This window comes from Aegilops tauschii, chromosome 4 (genome assembly GCF_002575655.3).
Source record: "Aegilops tauschii subsp. strangulata cultivar AL8/78 chromosome 4, Aet v6.0, whole genome shotgun sequence".
NCBI lineage: Eukaryota > Viridiplantae > Streptophyta > Magnoliopsida > Poales > Poaceae > Aegilops > Aegilops tauschii.
This window is the reverse complement of record NC_053038.3, coordinates 386,620,834-386,640,282: the sequence shown is the minus strand read 5'-3', so window position 1 is coordinate 386,640,282 and position 19,449 is coordinate 386,620,834. Positions and strand designations below refer to the sequence as shown.

Below are 19,449 nucleotides of genomic sequence, written 5' to 3'. Positions count from 1 at the left end.
AATCCATTAACAAGGTTGATTCTTGTTAACAAACTCATTCCGAATAACATGAAACCGGAGAATTTTCAAATAACACTAGGTTACCTCAACGGGGATATGCACGTCCCCAATAATAAGAATATCATATTTCTTTTTGACATTAGGAAGAGGAAATTCAAAACCTCCAATAGTAATCGTTGGAATTTTTCCAATAGAGTTGATACTGTGGACTTGAGGTTGTTTCCTCGGAAAGTGTACCGTATGCTCATTACCATTAACATGAAAAGTGGCATTGCCTTTGTTGCAATCAATAACAGCCCCTGCAGTATTCAAAAAGGGTCTACCAAGGATAATCGACATACTATCGTCCTCAGGAATATCAAGAATAATAAAGTCCGTTAAAATAGTAACGTTCGCAACCACAACAGGCACATCCTCACAAATACCGACAGGTATAGCAGTTGATTTATCGGCCATTTGCAAAGATATTTCAATAGGTGTCAACTTATTCAAATCAAGTCTACGATATAAAGAGAGAGGCATAACACTAACACCGGCTCCAAGATCACATAAAGCAGTTTTAACATAGTTTCTTTTAATGGAGCATGGTATAGTTAGTAGCCCTGGATCTTCAAGTTTCTTTGGTATTCCACCCTTAAAAGTATAATTGGCAAGCATGGTGGAAATTTCAGCTTCCGGTATCTTTCTTTTATTTGTAACAATATCTTTCATATACTTAGCATAAGGATTCATTTTAAGCATATCAGTCAAACGCATACGCAAAAAGATAGGTCTAATCATTTCAACAAAGTGCTCAAAATCCTCATCATCCTTTTTCTTGGATGGTTTAGGAGAAAAAGGCATGGGTTTTTGAACCCATGGTTCTCTTTCTTTACCGTGCTTCCTAGCAACAAAGTCTCTCTTATCATAACATTGATTCTTTGATTGTGGGTATCAAGATCAACAGCAGGTTCAATCTCTACATCATTATTATCGCTCGGTTGAGCGTCAACATGAACATCATCATTAACATTATCACTAGGTTCATGTTCATCACCAGATTGTGTTTCAGCATCAGAAATAGAAATATCATTGGGATTCTCATGAGTGTTAACAACAGGTTCACTAGAAGCATGCAAAGTCCTATTATTTTTCCTTTTCTTCCTCTTAGAAGGACTAGGTGCATCAACATTAGTTCTCTGGCAGACTAAGGCATAGCCTAGTGGTGGGAAGGGGCTGATGCCTTCCCACCCACCCAGGTTCAAGGCATGGTACTTGCAATTTGGGGTTGTTGCACCAATTATACTGTAGGGGGTTCCCTTACAGTCTTTCTGTCAAAAAAAATCATTAGTTCTCTGAGAATCTTGCTCAATTCTCTTAGGGTGACCCTCAGGAAACAAAGGTTCCTGAATCATTTTACCCCCTCTAGTCATAACTCTAACAGCATTATCATTTTTCTTATTATTTAATTCATTGAGCAAATCATTTTGAGCTTTAAGCACTTGTTCTACTTGAGTGGTAACCATAGAAGCATGTTTACTAATAAGTTTAAGTTCACCCTTAACTCTAGACATATAATCACTCAAGTGTTCAATCATATAAGCATTATGTTTCAATTGTCTACCAACATAAGCAGTGAAGTTTTCTTGTTTAACCATAAAGTCATCAAACTCATCCAAGCATTGGCTAGCAAACTTAATAGACGGGATTTTAGCTTTATCATATCTATAGAGAGAATTTACCTTTACTACCTGTGTCGGGTTATCAAGACCATCTATTTCTTCAATAGGTGGTAAATTCTTAACATCTTCAGCTTTAATTCCTTTTTCTTTCATAGATTTCTTTGTCTCTTGCATATCTTCAGGACTGAGAAATAGAATACCCCTTTTCTTCGAAGTTTGCTTAGGAGTTGGTTCAGGAAGTGTCCAATTATTCTCATTACTCAAAATATTATTCAATAGCAATTCAGCTTGATCAACAGTTCTTTCCCTGAAAACACAACCAGCACAACTATGCAGGTGGTCTCTGGAAGCATCGGTTAGTCCATTATAAAAGATATCAAGTATTTCATTTTTCTTGAGAGGATGATTAGGCAAAGCATTAAGTAATTGGAGAAGCCTCCCCCAAGCTTGTGGGAGACTCTCTTCTTCAATTTGCACAAAATTATATATTTCCCTTAAGGCAGCTTGTTTCTTATAAATGGGAAAATATTTAGCAGAGAAGTAATAAATCATATCCTGGGGACTACGCACACAACCAGGAGTAAAAGAATTAAACCATATTTTAGCATCACCCTTTAACGAGAACGGAAATAGCTTAAGGATATAGTAGTAACGAATTTTTTCCTCATGAGTGAATAGGGTGGCTATATCATTTAATTTAGTAAGATGTGCCACAACAGTTTCAGATTCATAGCCATAGAAAGGATCAGATTCAATCAAAGTAATTAACTCAGGATCGACAGAGAGATCATAATCCTTATCAGAAATACAGATAGGTGAAGTAGCAAAAGCAGGGTCATATTTCATTCTAGCATTCAAAGATTTTCCTTTCAGCTTAACTAATAATCTCTTAAGATCATATCTATCATTGCAAGCAAGAAAGTCTCTAGCAGTTTCTTCATCCATAACATAACCCTCAGGCACAACAGGAAATTCATATCTAGGGGGAGAATCTTCATCATCACTTTCATCAATATTATCAGTTTCAATAATTTCATTCTCTCTAACCCTAGCAAGTTGTTCATCAAGAAATTCACCTAATGGCACAACATTATCAAGCATAGAAGTAGTTTCATCATAAGTATCGTGCAAAGCATAAGTGGCATCATCAATAACATGCGACATATCAGAATTAATAGCAGAAGCAGGTTTAGGTGTCGCAAGTTTACTCAAAACAGAAGGAGAATCAAGTGCAGAGCTAGATGGCAGTTCCTTACCTCCCCTCGTAGTTGAGGGACAAATCTTGGTTTTTTCGTCTTTCAAGTTCCTCATAGTGATCAGTAGATATAAATCCCAAGTGACTCAAAGAATAGAGCTATGCTTCCCCCGCACGGCGCCAGAAAATAGTCTTGATAACCCACAAGTATAGGGGATCGCAACAGTTTTCGAGGGTAGAGTATTCAACCCAAATTTATTGATTCGACACAAGGGGAGCCAAAGAATATTCTCAAGTATTAGCAGTTGAGTTGTCAATTCAATCACACCTCGATAACTTAATATCTGCAGCAAAGTATTTAGTACCAAAGTAGTATGGAAGTAACGGTAATAGTGGCAAAAGTAATAGTAGCAGTTTTGTAGTAATTGTAACAGTGGCAACGGAAAAGTAACTAAGCAGAGATCAGTATGTGAAAAGCTCGTAGGCATTGGATCGGTGATGGATAATTATGCCGGATGCGATCATTCATGTAACAGTTATAACATAGGGTGACACAGAACTAGCTCCAATTCATCAATGTAATGTAGGCATGTATTCTGAATATAGTCATAAGTGCTTATGGAAAAGAACTTGCATGACATCTTTTGTCCTACCCTCCCGTGGCAGCGGGGTCCTATTGGAAACTAAGGGATATTAAGGCCTCCTTTTAATAGAGTACCGGACCAAAGCATTAACACTTAGTGAAACATGAACTCCTCAAACTACGGTCATCACCGGGAGTGGTCCCGATTATTGTCACTTCGGGGTTGCCGGATCATAACATATAGTAGGTGACTAATGACTTGCAAGATAGGATCAAGAACTCACATATATTCATGAAAATATAATAGGTTCATATCTGAATTCATGGCACTCGGGCCCTCGTGACAAGCATTAAGCATAGCAAAGTCATAGCAACATCAATCTCAAAACATAGTGGATACTAGGGATCAAACCCTAACAAAACTAACTCGATTACATGATAAATCTCATCCAATCCATCACCGTCCAGCAAGCCTACGATGGAATTACTCACGCACGGCGGTGAGCATCATGAAATTGGTGATGGAGGAAGGTTGATGATGACGACGGCGACGGATTCCCCTCTCTGGAGCCCTGAACGAACTCCAGATCAGCCCTCCCGAGAGAGTTTAGGGCTTGGCGGCGGCTCCGTATCGTAAAACGCGATGAATCCTTCTCTCTGATTTTTTCTCCCCGAACGTGAATATATGGAGTTGGAGTTGAGGTCGGTGGAGCACCAGGGGGCCCACGAGGCAGGGGGCGCGCCTAGGGGGGTAGACGCGCCTCCCACCCTCGTGGACAGGGTGTGGGCGCCCTGGTCTTGATTCTTTCGTCAGTATTTTTTATATATTCCAAAAAATATTCTTCGTTGATTTTCAGGTCATTCCGAGAACTTTTATTTCTGCACAAAAATAACACCATGGCAATTCTGCTGAAAACAGCGTCAGTCCGGGTTAGTTCCATTCAAATCATGCAAGTTAGAGTCCAAAACAAGGGCAAAAGTGTTTGGAAAATTAGATACGTCGGAGACGTATCAGGGTGACACAGAACTAGCTCAAGTTCATCAATGTAATGTAGGCATGTATTCCGAATATAGTCATACGTGCTTATGGAAAAAAACTCGCATGACATCTTTTGTCCTACCCTCCAGTGGCAGCGGGGTCCTATTGGAAACTAAGGGATATTAAGGCCTACTTTTAATAGAGTACCGGACCAAAGCATTAACACTTAGTGAATACATGAACTCCTCAAACTACGGTCATCACCGGGAGTGGTCCCGATTATTGTCACTTCGGGGTTGCCGGATCATAACACATAGTAGGTGACTATTGACTTGCAAGATAGGATCAAGAACTCACATATATTCATGAAAACATAATAGGTTCAGATATGAATTCATGGCACTCGGGCCCTAGTGACAAGCATTAAGCATAGCAAAGTCATGGCAACATCAATCTCAGAACATAATGGATACTAGGGATCAAACCCTAACAAAACTAACTCGATTACATGATAAATCTCATCCAACCCATCACCGTCCAGCAAGCCTACGATGGAATTACTCACGCACGGCAGTGAGCATCATGAAATTGGTGATGGAGGATGGTTGATGATGACGACGGCGATGGATTCCCCTCTCCGGAGCCCCGGACGGACTCCAGACCAGCCCTCCCGAGAGAGATTAGGGCTTGGCGGCGGCACCGTATCGTAAAACGCGATGAATCCTTCTCTCTAAAAATTTTTCTCCCCGAACATGAATATATGGAGTTGGAGTTGAGGTCGGTGGAGCCTCAGGGGGCCCACGAGACAGGGGGCGCGCCCAGGGGGTAGGCACGCCCCCACCCTCGTGGACAGGGTGTGGGCTCCCTAGTCTTGATTCTTTCGCGAGTATTTTTTATATATTCCAAAAATATTCTCCGTGAAGTTTCAGGTCATTCTGAGAACTTTTATTTCTGCACAAAAATAACACCATGGCAATTCTGCTGAAAACAGCGTCAGTCTGGGTTAGTTTCATTCAAATCATGCAAGTTAGAGTCCAAAACAAGGGCAAAAGTGTTTGGAAAAGTAGATACGATGGAGACGTATCAGTCGTGCCACCAGGCGTGCACTGCTGGCGTGATTGGTCCCTTCAGCCGGAGCAAACTCCAAAACGATGCCATGAAGAAGGACTACGACGCAAAAGCACCGTCATCGCTTGATCCCAAGGAGATCTAGGGTTTGCCCCGGAGTTGCCCGCGCTGTCATGGAACAGACAATGGTAGAATCCTGACTGGTCCGCCCAGCTGCCGACGTATCGCACCCGCCACCGCGCCGACCGCAATCCACTGACCAAGGCCCACGCCTGGTCCTAGATCCGGCTGCGCCGCCACCGTCGTCCCTAGTGACCGCAACGCACCAGACCGCCAAGCCGCTTGCCGTAGAGGAACGGAACGCGGAGCGCCGCTACCACCCGCCGTGACGTCTGACCCGACGCCATGCTCCGGCCCGGGGGCGCCGGCCCGCGCCAGTCCCACACGAGCGGGAGGACCCCGAGTCCTCGGCGCCAGCAATGGCAAGGCTTCACCTGGCCACGCCCCTGGGCGGCGGCGAGGAAGGAGGAGGAGAGGGGGAGTCCAGCCGACGAGATCTGGGGGCCTCCCGGCCGCCTCGCGGGGGGCTACTCGGGAGGAGCAGTTGTTTGCGAAGCGATTACCTAAATGTGTGAATGCTAATAGGATACAAGAATATAGCCCTGTAGGTGTGTTGAATCTGCCATTTTTTTACTAAGGTAGTCAATAATAAAGTTGTTCATATTCTTGATAAGATTATTGCACTTGATCAAATAACGTTTATCAAATATATTTTTACAATGTGGTGCTTTTACATAAGATAGTAAGAGCATCTCTAACAGCTGCCCTATTTTATGGCACAAAAAGTTGGTGGAGTGAAATATTTTGGGCACAAAAACTGTTTTTTTGGGTACGAAGAGTCGCCGTCTCCAACAGCAGCCCTATAATAGGGCACTCAAACATTCAAAACTAAATCTATTTTCGTCAACTGTCGAAACTGAATTTTAGTGTCAAAACATCTAAAACTGAACTAAACTGAATTTTACTAGTACTAGGAGCTGAGAAGCACTAAAAATTGGAGACGCCCACGGTTAGCACATGTTTAGAAAATTGAAACGATGGACTTGCACTTGCACAGAAACACTAAACTGAATTTTTGCTAGAAGCAGAGCACTGGCCCTGTTTGAATACTCTAACTCAGTTAGAGGTTAGAGTTAGATTCTAACTCTGAACTAATCGTGAACTAACTCTAGCCAAAGAGGTGTTTGGATGGCAGGGTTAGATGGAGCGGGGATACGGCGAGGCGCCTTCACGGGCGGTGCGAGAGTGAGGGAGGGAGAGGACGAGAAGCTTCGAGGAAGTGGGAAGGGATCTGCTGCGGGAAGAGCGAGAGAAAAACATGTTTTTTAGTGATCCCGAGAAGAACTAACCCAAATAAGCACCTCTTGGTGGGTTAGATTTTTTGGATGGGTTAGATGCATCTAACCCAAACTAACCCTTCTGTTTGGATATTTTTGGGTTAGTTGATTCCAAACTAACCCAAACTAACTCTAACCCATGGATCAAAACAGGGCCACTGCTAGCCGCTGACGCCGTTGCTAGATACCGCCTAGGTGCGGCCGTTGATAGGACCGGCCACACGGCCTAGGGCGTGGCCGCTGCTAGGACGCCGCACGGGCTAGCTGCTGTCGTTGCTAGGACGTCGCAGCACGGGACGTGCGCAGGACGCTCCGTAGCTCCGGAGCCAGCCAGCCAGAGCTCGAGCGGTACGAGCAGCAGCCATGCCAACGCACGTCGTCATCGCAGCCAGCATCGCGTACGGCAGCAGCTAGTCCGCCGGCGCGGGGTTGGGGCGTCGCCTCCCCAAGCAGGGCGCCCGGGGCGGTCTTTTGCTGCAATTTTTCAGAATTTGTAGGATATACATTTAAATAAGCTGCTTTTCTAAGAAAGAACGCGTGCACACATGTTGAATTTGAAGCTTATTCCATGTGGAACGAGTACTGATAGTTTATAGTTAGCATACAAAGGTTGCTTGGGTGACATAACAGTTTTATCATCTTAAAAAGGTTGCCAAATGTTGTGCCAATCAATGTTCATGAGCAAACTTTGGGTAGTACTACCTGTGGTATTGGTAAATTGTGTATGATTATATTTGATGAATGCTTCTAACTATTTAAAGGCTTTGCATATGTACGTTTGATTGGTAATAGCAGGCTTAAAAAACATAAAGAACTCAGAAATAACTTTTATTTTTTTCGAGCACCTGTTTTCATGGCCATCTAATGCTTATCTCTTTCTAATATTAAATTTGAGGTGAGGATATTCATTTTTGCGCACACTTAGGCTACTATCTGAGAAAATTGAGGATTTAAGTCTACATGTTACTTCACATCTCCTAAGGCTAGTCACTATGTTACTAGTCTATGTTACTACCTCTATAGTGAGGAGTAACATATGTGCGGTAACATGCAACACTTTATTTACTAAGCTATAGACACATCTTGTCTTGATATGTGTGATGTTACTCATACTACTAGTAACTAGCTATATTACTATTTTCCTCTCTTTCTTCATTTATTGTTTGCCACGTCATCTACTTTATCTAGATATGTGTGATGTTACTACCTATGTTACTCCCACTGTGGGCAGTCTAAAAAGTGAAGACTCACATATATGCAACTAATGGTTTTGCTCATGTTGTCTGTTCATAAATCAAACTAAATAAACATGTATTTGTTATCAGCTTATATATGCTTTGCTAGCCATTTATAGACCCTTTCCAGAGCTCCGCCGCGCCCCCTTCCCCCTCGCCGCCGCCACTGGCGGGCCCCACGCGGGAGTTGGCCACGCGGCGCGGGTGCGAGGCCGGCAGTGGCGGCTCCTTCTTCTTCCCAACGTGGGCGCTCGGTTTAGGAGGGCGTGTCCCGGCGGCGGTGCAGCTCGGCCAGCAGCTCTCCGGCGCAGGCCATGGTGGTGGCGAGGCAATGGCGCGACACTTGGCGGCGGTGCGACTTGGTGCTGGACATGGCCGCCGGCGCCCTGTAGGCCCAGATCTGGGCCCTTTGGGGCCGATCGGGGTCAGGACGGGCCGTTTTGGGTTCTGACGTGTCGCCCGGCTGGATCGACGAGTAGCTCGCAATGGGGCAGCGGCTACGGCGTCGTGTCTGCTACAGCTTGGAGGCGGGAGCTTCACGGACCCGATCTGGGTCCGGCCGGGCAGTTGCCTGGTGTGCTCCTGCTGTTGCGTCCGGTCTGCTACTGCTTATGCCAGTGGAGGTTGTTCCCTCCCACGTGGTTGTGGTACTACCGTCCCCTATCTACGGTTGGTTCGTCTTGGTCCGGCCGGCCTCACAACGTTTGCCATGGTGAGACGTCGATGACGACTCCAAGACTGTGTTGGTGCATGTTGGTGGTTGGCAAGCGTGGTGGAGCCGACGGTTGGTCCGGGGTTGTGGTTGTGTGGGGGTACCGACGCGGTGATGCCCGTGGACGCAGCCGCCCTTCTTGAAGGGCGGCGGGTGTACCCCTTCCCCACCCCTTCCGTGTATAAGGAGAAATCCTAGGATCAGTCGGGGCAGTAGTGTGAGTTCTTCTTGAAGGTATTGCTTGGTACGCGTCAATTCGAAGGCACAGGAGCATGGTAGGAATTCTCCAGAAGGTGCAGCGGTTGCGGGACATCTTCGCTTTCGTCGATCTGGCGTTGTTGCCATTTGTTTCTCTTATGTTTTTCTCTTGGGCTTGATTGTGCGGTTTGCCCTAGCAATGGACTCGCAAGTGTAACAGGGTGTGTTATTGTAGCGAGTCAGACGAAGTAGCTCGGTTTTTTGTCCTCTTTTTTTTCAAGCATTTTTGTTAAACAATTTTTTGAAATTCTCAAACATTTTTAGAAAATGCGAACAATTTTTGAATATGTGAACAAAATTTTAAAATGGAAACATTTTTTGAAATTCCAAACATTTTTTTTAAAACGAACAATTTTTGAAATTATTGAGTTTTTGGAAACACAATCATTTTGAATCGTGAACATTTTTTTGAAAATATAAACATTTTTTGGAAATTCCCGAACAAATTTTGAAAACAAGATTTTTTGAATTGAATAAAATTTGAAAACAAAAGCATTTTTTGACATTCAGAACAACCTCTTTTAAAATAAAAAAAACCATAAAAAACAGCAACAAATGAAAAAAAACTGTACCATGTCCTTAAAAACCTATACTCTCTAGAAAAATCTTAAAACCAGGGAAACAAAAACCTGACTAAATGGACTAGTCTTGTCGGCTCTGTGCAAAACGACGCAGCAAGCGCACTTCAGGCGTTCGTTATTGTGTATTTTACAAACAGGCACCTGAAGCGCCCCGCGGTGGGCCGCCCCAGCTACTTTTCTCTTGTGTGTTAAATCCGCAAAAAAGCTCTACAAGTTAATGCGTGCTAAGGTGGGATTCGAACCCGCGGCGCAGGAGTTCAGAGCAACACGCGGTAATAACCCCAGCCAATTCACCCTCTGGTGATCACATAGATCTTCTTCCCTCTTTTGTTCTTATTTTTTCTTTTTCTTTCTCTTTTTTCTTTTCATTTTCTTTTTCCTTTTTCATTTTCTTTTTTCATTTTTCTTTTCCTTTTTTATAATTTGATAAAAAAACTTCACCGGATTTTATGATTGTTTTTTGAAAATTGTTTTTTTTCAAAATTGATGAAACTTTTTCAATTTTGATGGACTTTTATCAAATTGATGAGATTTTTTTAATATGACGAACATTTTTAAAAATCAATGAACTTTTTTCAAATATGATGAACTTATTTTGAAATTAGTGAACTTTATTCGAAGTCAATGAACTTTTTTTCAAATTCGATGTACTTTTTTGAAATTCCATGAACTTGTTTTTAAAAATTCATGAACTTTTTTTAATTTTGTGATTTTTTAAATCCGTGAACATTTTTGACATTCATGGTTTTTTTCAATGTTAACTGTCGACCAGTCATCTGGTCAACCAGGACCGGTCCACCATTGAACAGAGCGTGCACGTAGGTGTCCGCTGGCGGTCGATTTGCTTATGTGCCTCGTGATGGGTCGATCCATACCAAGAGCTGCGTAGGCGCCATAAACACCAGCCAGCATTAAAGGTGCCAGTTAGGAGCTCCCAAGACTGTATTGTTCTTTTGCATAGGACGATGTTCAAGCTGGGCTGGGTTATGAGCATACGGGAGTCCGTAAGAGTCTATGACCCCAACTAAAAGAAAGAGAGAGTCTATGACCCACCTACTTTCTTTCTTTATAAATGTAAGATGTTCTGGCCTTTTTTCTAAATTAGATGTATATAAGTACATTTTAGTTTATTGTTCACTCATTTTATTTCGTATATGGTCCATATCAAGATATCCAAAACATTGTTTTTGAGGGAAGATATCTAAAACATCTTAATTTGTGAACTGAAGGACTGAGGGAGTACTTCCGGAAAAATAAAACCGACCTCGGCTCTCCGCTCTTGAAAGAAAGAGGTTCTCATTGGAAAGGGGCAAAACGAGAAGAGTACGATCCGATCGATCCAGCTGCCTCTACGTGCCATCCTCCCTCACCGATCGGAGATCAGGACCGACACGACACGTTGGTCGACCCCACCTACCAGCCTCACACTCCTCTCCTCGCACCCCGTCGAAATCCAGATCGTTCACATCCAAAAAAAAACATCCAGATCCTTCTGACAGCCACGAACTCTTCCAATCACAAACGCAAACTGGTTTCCCGAAAAGCAAAAAATCACAGCACAGAACCGCCTCCGCCGCCCTCTGACATCTGGGCCCTGCGCGTATCGGTCCCTCCCCGCCCAGCCACGTCTCCGCATAATAGCACATGGTCGACAGGACCCGGCCTGTCTCATCCTCCCCTCGCCCCCTCCCTGCTCCGCACGACGCGAAGCCGATCGGGGCCGTACTGCTCGCCTGCCCACCTCCGCCGGAGAGGAGCAGGAAGAGGAGCAATCGCCCGTACCGGGCCTGCCGCCATGGCGCGCAGCGGAGGGGGCTGCTGCCCCTCCATGGATCTGATGCGGTCGGAGGCGATGCAGCTCCTGCAGGTCATCATCCCCACCGAGTCCGCGCACCTCGCCGTCTCCCACCTCGGCGATCTGGGCCTCATCCAGTTCAAAGACGTGAGTCCCCCGTGCCCCCCCCCCCCCCCCCCCCCCCCCCCCCCCCCCGCCGTCGATTTTAGCTGCCTGGCTTGTTCCGGTGGAGGATCTGGCTGGTGCCCGCCCCGATGTGCCGATCTGAGCTGGTCGCTTGTCGCTAGGGTTCCGTGCTCGCGATTCCCTTGGAATTGGCAGGGGGTCACAGATGACATTGCGAATTTGGGAACTAAGACTTTTGTGCGGCGTAATTATTCGCTGTTTACTACTAGTACTATATTATTACTACACGTATCCATCGGAATTGTGATCTGTTGGTTTGCATTGCCGTGACCCATGATTGGTAGTTAGCACTTAGCAGGGCTCTGCTCTTTAATAGGGAATTATTTGCCTTGCTATTAATATGCAAGTGCACATGATTCTTAGATCATGGAACTCGCGGTGCATTTTCATGCTTGGGAACTGTTCTATGTGCTATGTGCAGCTTTTGATTTTTGGCTGATTCCCTTGCTATTAATCTGACGTTTGTTTTTTCTTCCCTCAGCTCAACGCAGACAAGAGCCCGTTTCAACGCACCTATGCTGCCCAGGTACTTTTTGCTCGTTTATGTAGACACATTTTTCTTAAGTTACATTTTGATAGGTCTGGACTATCTTCTTGAAAGTTCATCATAGCAGTTTATCGGTTTGCTTAATCATACCATGCTTGGTCGGCGTTCATATATATAATGTCCTCACAAGACTATATATCCCCATCTAATGTGGTTATTTTCACTGTCTGTTTGTTGCTCTGGCTACTCCTTGTGCAGATCAAAAGGTGTGCCGAAATGGCCCGCAAGCTGCGATTTTTTAAGGAACAAATGTCGAAAGCTGGAATACTAGTTTCTCCTATGCAATCAACCGAAACTCCTCTGGATTTTGATGACATGGAGGTATGCCAATCAGTGAGATACTGCTTATCATGTGCAACTCATAAATCTTAACAGTTGATCTTTTTTAACACTTCCCGAGGAACAGGTAAAGCTTGGAGAACTGGAAGCTGAACTAACTGAAGTAAATGCAAACGATGAAAAATTACAACGGGCCCACAATGAGCTACTGGAGTACAGTACTGTTCTTCAAAAGGTATAGCTACCTAGCCTTGTCATTATAGTAATTATTCTTGAACGCACGTGCATATATTGCGGCATGTGCGCATGTTGTATAAGTTGTACGCATATTTGCTAGTAGCAAAGTGCCCGTGCGTCGCAATGGATCCAAAATAGACTGATACAAGTTCACAAACTTGAATAAAAATCACCCTAGTTTTGGTAATATGTACACTAAAATTATGTTATGTTTTACCCAAATTTATTCCTCTTATCTGTTTGGATGAAGTGGGCGGCGGGGGAGCTGGCCTGGAGAGACTTTAGGGGATTTCTGTAAATATGGAGCAGAGTGGTGGGGGCCTTTCTGCAAAAAAGCCACAGCTTACCTTGTATGTTTTAGACACATCAGATGGTCAGAAATGATGGATGAGACACACCATCATCACCGAGTCTTCTATAGGAGTAGAGATGTCTATCGTTGCCTCAGCTTGAATTACTTCCAAGATTTATCTTATGGGGTTAGACGTGTCATAAATGTTCCAAGCCAATCACTCTTGATTGTGTGTTAAGATAGTAAGGTCCCAAGACCAGTATTTGAATGGCAGTAGTATCTTTTTTGCCATGCTGAGAAACAATGTTTGACATGTATCACATGGGAGGCTTGAGAGATAAACTGTTAGCTAAACCATATGTGTGTGGGTGTTGGGGTGGGGTGAGGGTTGACAATACTGTCACACATCCTCTTAAATACGAACATGCAAAATTGTACCCAACTTCCCGTTGTCGGCATATATGGTACTATGGTAGTGCTTCTCCTAAATTTCCTTTTAACTTTCAGGCTGGTGAGTTTTTCTATTCAGCTCAAAGAAGCGCTGCAGCACAACACAGGCAAATGGAAGCAAATCAGTCTGGTGAGACTTCCCTGGAGAGTCCTCTGTTGGAGCAGGTGAAAATATTGTTTCAGAAAAAGCATCCTGCCTTGCCCTGTTCTATTTTCCCTTACTGATATTTTGTTGGTCAAATTTATAGGATATGTTAACAGATGCATCGAAACAAGTGAAACTTGGCTCTTTGAGTGGTCTTGTGCCAAAGGAAAAGGCCATGGCTTTTGAACGTATCTTATTCCGTGCCACAAGGGGCAACATTTTGCTCAGACAGGAGTCTGTTGATGAACCTGTCACTGATCCGCAATCCGGAGAAAAGGTAGTTTTTTTGTTACTTGCAAAAGTCAGTATCCCTCCCCTTTGAGTGATACAACTTAACATGTTGACAGTATATCCTATGGGTATTATGGATTTAGTGTCCAGTGCTTCTTTAGTTCTGAAGTTACACTCATTATTATATTCAAAACACACTTATCTGACACCTTTTACATGGCAATGCAGGTGTACAAAAATACATTTGTCGTATTCTACTCTGGGGAGAGGGCAAAGGCCAAAATTCTGAAGATATGTGATGCTTTTCGTGCAAACCGTTACCCTTTTCCTGAAGACCTTGCTAAACAAACACATACTGTTCAGGAGGTCAGCAGTTGGCAATATTTATTTTCTGACATTCTTCATTGATTTTTTTGTGTTCTTTTGGATATTTGTATTTTGGCTTAAATCCGTGAACCTTGTGATATCGCACTTCTAGTGAGGAAGTTAGTACTCCCTCCGTCCCATAATATAAGAGCGTTTTTTATACTACACTAGTGTCAAAAACGCTCTTATGTTATGGGACGGAGGGAGTAGTTAAGAATGGTAGTGTGTAGGAGATACTGTGCTTTGCATGTGATATGAGCTTGCTTAACCTCCTATTCTTCTGCTACTGCATTGATGTCATTCCAATGCCAGATTTTAAAAAATCTAATTAAATGACTATGCAGTATGTACGTTGTTTTGCTCCTTCTAATCTTATTTTGTTGTTGGTGACTACTGCAAAATGATTTCATGTTGTTGCATCGTTTTTGAACATAAGGTGGATGCCATGAGGAGATCTTTGCCTTGTTATTCTTATGTGTCACACTGCTACTAATTTGAGCCTATAAAGATATAACATGTACTGAAATACTTGCAATCACACAGGTATCTGGAAAGATATCAGAGTTAAAGGCAACAATTGACATGGGATTAGCTCATCGTGACAGTATACTCAAAACTATTGCATCAGAGTTTGAGCATTGGAACCATCTGGTGAGTTTGTATTGCTTATCTCGGCATCTGATAAGCTCTACTCAAGAGTTCGAGTTCTGTGTACTTTGGTTGTTACTGTAGATGGTGTGCGGTGGAGTTCTCATTTTCACGGTTCCATCATTATTTGCTAATTGGCACTGAAATCTTTCAGGCAAAAAAGGAAAAATCAATTTACCACACTCTAAACATGTTGAGCGTTGATGTGACGAAGAAATGCTTAGTTGGTGAGGGCTGGAGTCCAGTTTTCGCAGCTAATCAGGTAATAAAATTTGTTTCCTTAACCCCTGATGCCTTCTTATGTATTTGTCCACCCTAATTCTTTGGTTTCTGTTTGTGGTCTGCATGATTTATGATTTATAGTGTATATTTTCAGATTCAGGATGCACTTCAGCGTGCTACTCTCGAGAGCAAATCCCAAGTTGGCTCGATTTTTCAGGTTCTTAACACAAAAGAGTCTCCTCCAACATATTTCCAAACAAACAAATTTACCTCAGCCTTCCAGGAAATTGTTGACGCATATGGGTATGTTCTCAGAATTCAATCTTCTTTATTATTCTATGCTTGATTTGCTATTTTATTAGTCTCTTATTTATTCTTATGCATTTGAGAAAACGCCTATTCCCTCTTCTTTTATTGTTGTATATGTGAAAACATGCCTCAAGCTAGTTGTCTCTCTAGCCATAAACACTTCCCGTCTTCATTTTCTTTTCATGTGTCCATGTCTACCACTTTAAAATCACAATGCATATTCATCAAAAGAATGTTAGCTACTTGTTTTCAAATGTGTATTACCTTGTAATGGAAATTTCTGCAGCTTATCGGTTTGTGGAATCTCAGTAACACATATCCATTGAGTTAAACATTGCTTGTTTGAGAAATGAATAAGGGGTGTTTGTGTTACTTGGGGTTCGAGTCAAGTGTATGAATATGTAAATGCTAACTTTGTATTTCTTCTGATACAGGGTAGCTAAGTATCAAGAAGCGAATCCTGGTGTATACACTATTATCACTTTTCCTTTCTTATTTGCTGTCATGTTTGGAGATTGGGGTCATGGAATTTGCATATTACTTGCAACACTCTATCTGATAATCCGAGAGAAGAAATTTGCTTCACAGGTTTGCTCCTCGTCTTCTACATTTTGCTAAACCTATATGTGTCTGTATTACACTATTGCTGCAAGCCAACAGCCGCTCTTTTGGAACATATGGTACTGATTCCAAAGAGTCTAGCATATTTATGTTCTGAAAGTTCCCGAAGTAAGCTGTGTCTTATACTTTTATGTCTGAATTGAAATACAGAAACTTGGAGACATAATGGAGATGATGTTTGGAGGCCGCTACATAATTATGATGATGTCAATTTTCTCAATCTACACAGGATTAATATACAATGAGTTTTTCTCCGTTCCATTTGAACTTTTTGCTAAATCAGCCTATGCATGCCGCGATTCTTCTTGTAGGTAAGATAAAAGAAACCTAATTTTATCTTTGTATAAAGCCAGATTTTATGCATTACTTTTTGCTAATCCTTTTTTTTTGTAATTAGTGATTCTACTACTGAAGGGTTAATCAAGGTAAGGGATACTTACCCGTTCGGCGTGGACCCTGTGTGGCATGGTAGTCGAAGTGAGCTGCCATTTCTCAACTCACTGAAGATGAAAATGTCAATTCTTCTTGGAGTGTCACAAATGAACCTTGGAATTTTTATGAGTTACTTTAATGCGAAATTCTTCAGGAACAGTGTTAATATCTGGTAAGTGAAAATCCTAATTTGAAAAGGCGGCCCATCCTTTTGTAGCTTGTGTTGCAGTCCCTAAATTATTGTATTGCTGTTCACATTTGTAACAGGTACCAGTTTGTTCCCCAGCTGATCTTCTTGAACAGCTTGTTTGGCTACCTATCCATGCTTATCATCATTAAGTGGTGCACAGGGTCAAAAGCAGATCTGTACCATGTTATGATATATATGTTCCTTAGCCCCACAGATGACATGGGAGAGAACCAGTTATTTCCTGGCCAGAAAACTTTACAGGTCTATATTTGTCATTGTTGTGTTCTCACTATAAAGTTTTGAAAGATCGTTCTTACTATAAAGTAAACCATTGGATTATTCCTAACACACACTCTTTCTTATATAGCAAGTTTTGCTTCTACTTGCTCTGGTATCTGTTCCCTGGATGCTGATTCCAAAGCCATTTTTCTTGAAATGGGAACATGAGCGAGTATGTCTAATATAGTAACCTGGAATTTCTGTTGCTGTTTCTACGGTTCATATTTACTTCTGTGCTGATATTATATGTTTGGTATTCATCAGAGGCATCAAGGACATCAGTACGCCATGCTTGAGGGTGCAGATGAATCAGTTGTAGCAGAGTTGGGGGAGCATAATGAAGAATCGAACCACCATGAGGAGTTTGAGTTCAGTGAAATATTTGTTCACCAGCTGATCCATACAATTGAGTTTGTTCTTGGTGCAGTCTCAAATACTGCTTCATATCTTCGTCTCTGGGCTCTCAGGTACTGCCGGACAATAAGAACCATTCAAACCATTTCATCATCTCAGTTTTGCATAGGACAATCTTTAATCACACTTCCATTAGCTACTAACGAGCAACTAACATTTCTCCTTGCAGTCTTGCACACTCGGAGTTGTCCACTGTGTTCTATGATAAAGTTCTCCTTCTGACGTTGGGGTTAGCAATCTCTCTCTCTCTCTCTCTCATCATCATCATCATCATCATGTTACTTCTCATTGGCTTCGGAATAATAGAGTAAATCGGAATAGCAGCCAAAATCTTGGGAAAATCCAAGTTAATGATCAATAGGATCATCTTCATCATGCTTTGTGCATTTTTGTAGGTACAACAATATTTTTATCCTCGCTATTGGTGTCGTTGTCTTCATCTGTGCCACTGTCGGTGTGTTGCTTGTTATGGAGACCCTAAGCGCATTCCTTCACGCCCTGAGGCTCCATTGGGTGGAGTTCCAGAACAAGTTCTATGAGGGTGATGGTTACAAGTTCGCACCATTCTCGTTTGCTCTAATCAGTGAGGATGAAGAGTGAGCTCGTCCGAACTCTTGTATCTATTGTAGTCTCTGTAATATCTTGCGGGTGGCCTTGTTGCCAGAACAATCATTGTTTGTCACGGATCGATCATAAAACTCCAGCCCCTTGTTCGAGCAAGGGAGGTGCAACATCATTTTTCTTTAGATGTGGATTACACGAAGGGTAGGAATTTTTTTGTGGAGGTTTGGCAGCAAAACTCTAGTGGCATCACCCTTATTTTGGTGTAATACTAATAACGAGTTGTGCACTCGTGGCTGCCTTTGGGTGATGTGCATTCTGGACATAAATAAGCATGTAATAAAAGGTTATTTCCATTGTGGTTATTCTCGGGCTCACTTTACTGTCTTATGAAGTATCATCATTTTTTCTTTTCCTTGAGACGATTGCATTTGGGAATAGATTACGGAAGTTAGTTTCAAACGTAGTCAGAGGCCAAAAAAAAAAAAGCTGGATACTCTACCATCTGATGTCAGCTGTAAAGACTGACGCTGCGCTTGAGGTATGCCATGCTTGTCGTCAACTGTTACCTGAGCCAGAGGGGCTAGTCAACAATGAGGGGAAAATCTAATTTGTATACGGGTCATATTTGGGCTCACAATTACGGGGTCTACTCGATGTCAATTAGGCGTCAGGATCACTAAAGAAATACTCCCTTCATTTTTTATAAGATCACTATAAAAAGTATATTTTGCAGCTATACAAGGCAACAAATGTTAATCAAGTATAAATAAATGGAGTAGTACATCTAGAAGAAACGCGACGTTCTTCCTTGGTCGTGAGTTATAGGGCGTGTTTGGTTGCCGTGCGCTACAGTATCCGCATTGCATGCACTTCTCCACCCAACCTGGTTATGCAAATGCAGCCTTAAATGTACCATCGGCATGTTGTTTGGTCGCCTGCATGGCCTCTTGCCTGCATGGGCAGAGCCACACTACCTGGTGTTTGGTTGCCTGCATGTTAGTGGACAAACCCAAGGCATGGTGTTTGGTTGTATGCAACGCCTGGTGTGTAGTAACCTTTTTGGCTAGTTGGTGAGGTTACCACCACACTTCGGCATCACACATCATAAGCACAACAGAGTATAAACAGAGCATGAACTAGCATAATTCATATATAAGCAGCACCACACTTCATAACAGTTCAACTCATAAACCATAAACTAGCATAATTCAGATAGTACGCTGGAAAGAGGTGGCCCGGCCCTACTCCTTGGCGGCGAAGGCTTCGTCGTGCTTCCCGCACTTGTTGACGACCTCAATGCCATCGTCGTCGAAGATGATGACCTTGAGGGTGTCAGGAGTGAGGAGCTTGAACGTCACCATGTAGCCGATCTTGATCTGATGAACGCTGCGTAGGTGGCCCAACCCTGATCCTGGGTCACCCTGCCGTTCATCAGCTTGACCGTCACCTTCCAGGAGCAGCCGGTGTTGTTCCTGAGCTTGAACTCCGTCGGCACTGCGACGAAGTGCTTGGTAAAGTCCAGGGGCATGGGGATGCACTCAAGCTTTGGTGCAAGGATGACCTTGCAGAAGTG

General features: G+C 43.0%; 1 protein-coding gene across 1 annotated transcript; it reads left to right on the top strand.

Annotated features, from left to right (window-relative positions):
- Nucleotides 1-10,997: 10,997 nt before the first annotated feature.
- On the top strand, nucleotides 10,998-18,238 carry LOC109740366 (V-type proton ATPase subunit a3). Its single transcript, XM_045227896.2, has 18 exons — nucleotides 10,998-11,611; nucleotides 12,132-12,176; nucleotides 12,396-12,518; nucleotides 12,604-12,711; nucleotides 13,513-13,620; nucleotides 13,704-13,877; nucleotides 14,060-14,197; nucleotides 14,741-14,848; nucleotides 15,000-15,107; nucleotides 15,222-15,370; nucleotides 15,811-15,964; nucleotides 16,148-16,308; nucleotides 16,395-16,601; nucleotides 16,697-16,880; nucleotides 16,987-17,070; nucleotides 17,163-17,365; nucleotides 17,482-17,541; nucleotides 17,708-18,238. Exons 1-18 carry the CDS (start codon nucleotides 11,465-11,467, stop codon nucleotides 17,910-17,912), a joined length of 2,466 nt encoding a protein of 821 aa, XP_045083831.1. The 5' UTR covers nucleotides 10,998-11,464; the 3' UTR covers nucleotides 17,913-18,238.
- Nucleotides 18,239-19,449: the final 1,211 nt, after the last annotated feature.

Bases quoted from the DNA above. Each gene is read 5' to 3' on its own strand.
- LOC109740366 (XM_045227896.2), top strand. From the start codon at position 11,465: ATGGCGCGCAGCGGAGGGGGCTGCTGCCCCTCCATGGATCTGATGCGG. The intron at 15,108-15,221 runs GTAATAAAATTT...GTATATTTTCAG, and splicing joins CAGTTTTCGCAGCTAATCAG to ATTCAGGATGCACTTCAGCG. The intron at 15,371-15,810 runs GTATGTTCTCAG...CTTCTGATACAG, and splicing joins GAAATTGTTGACGCATATGG to GGTAGCTAAGTATCAAGAAG.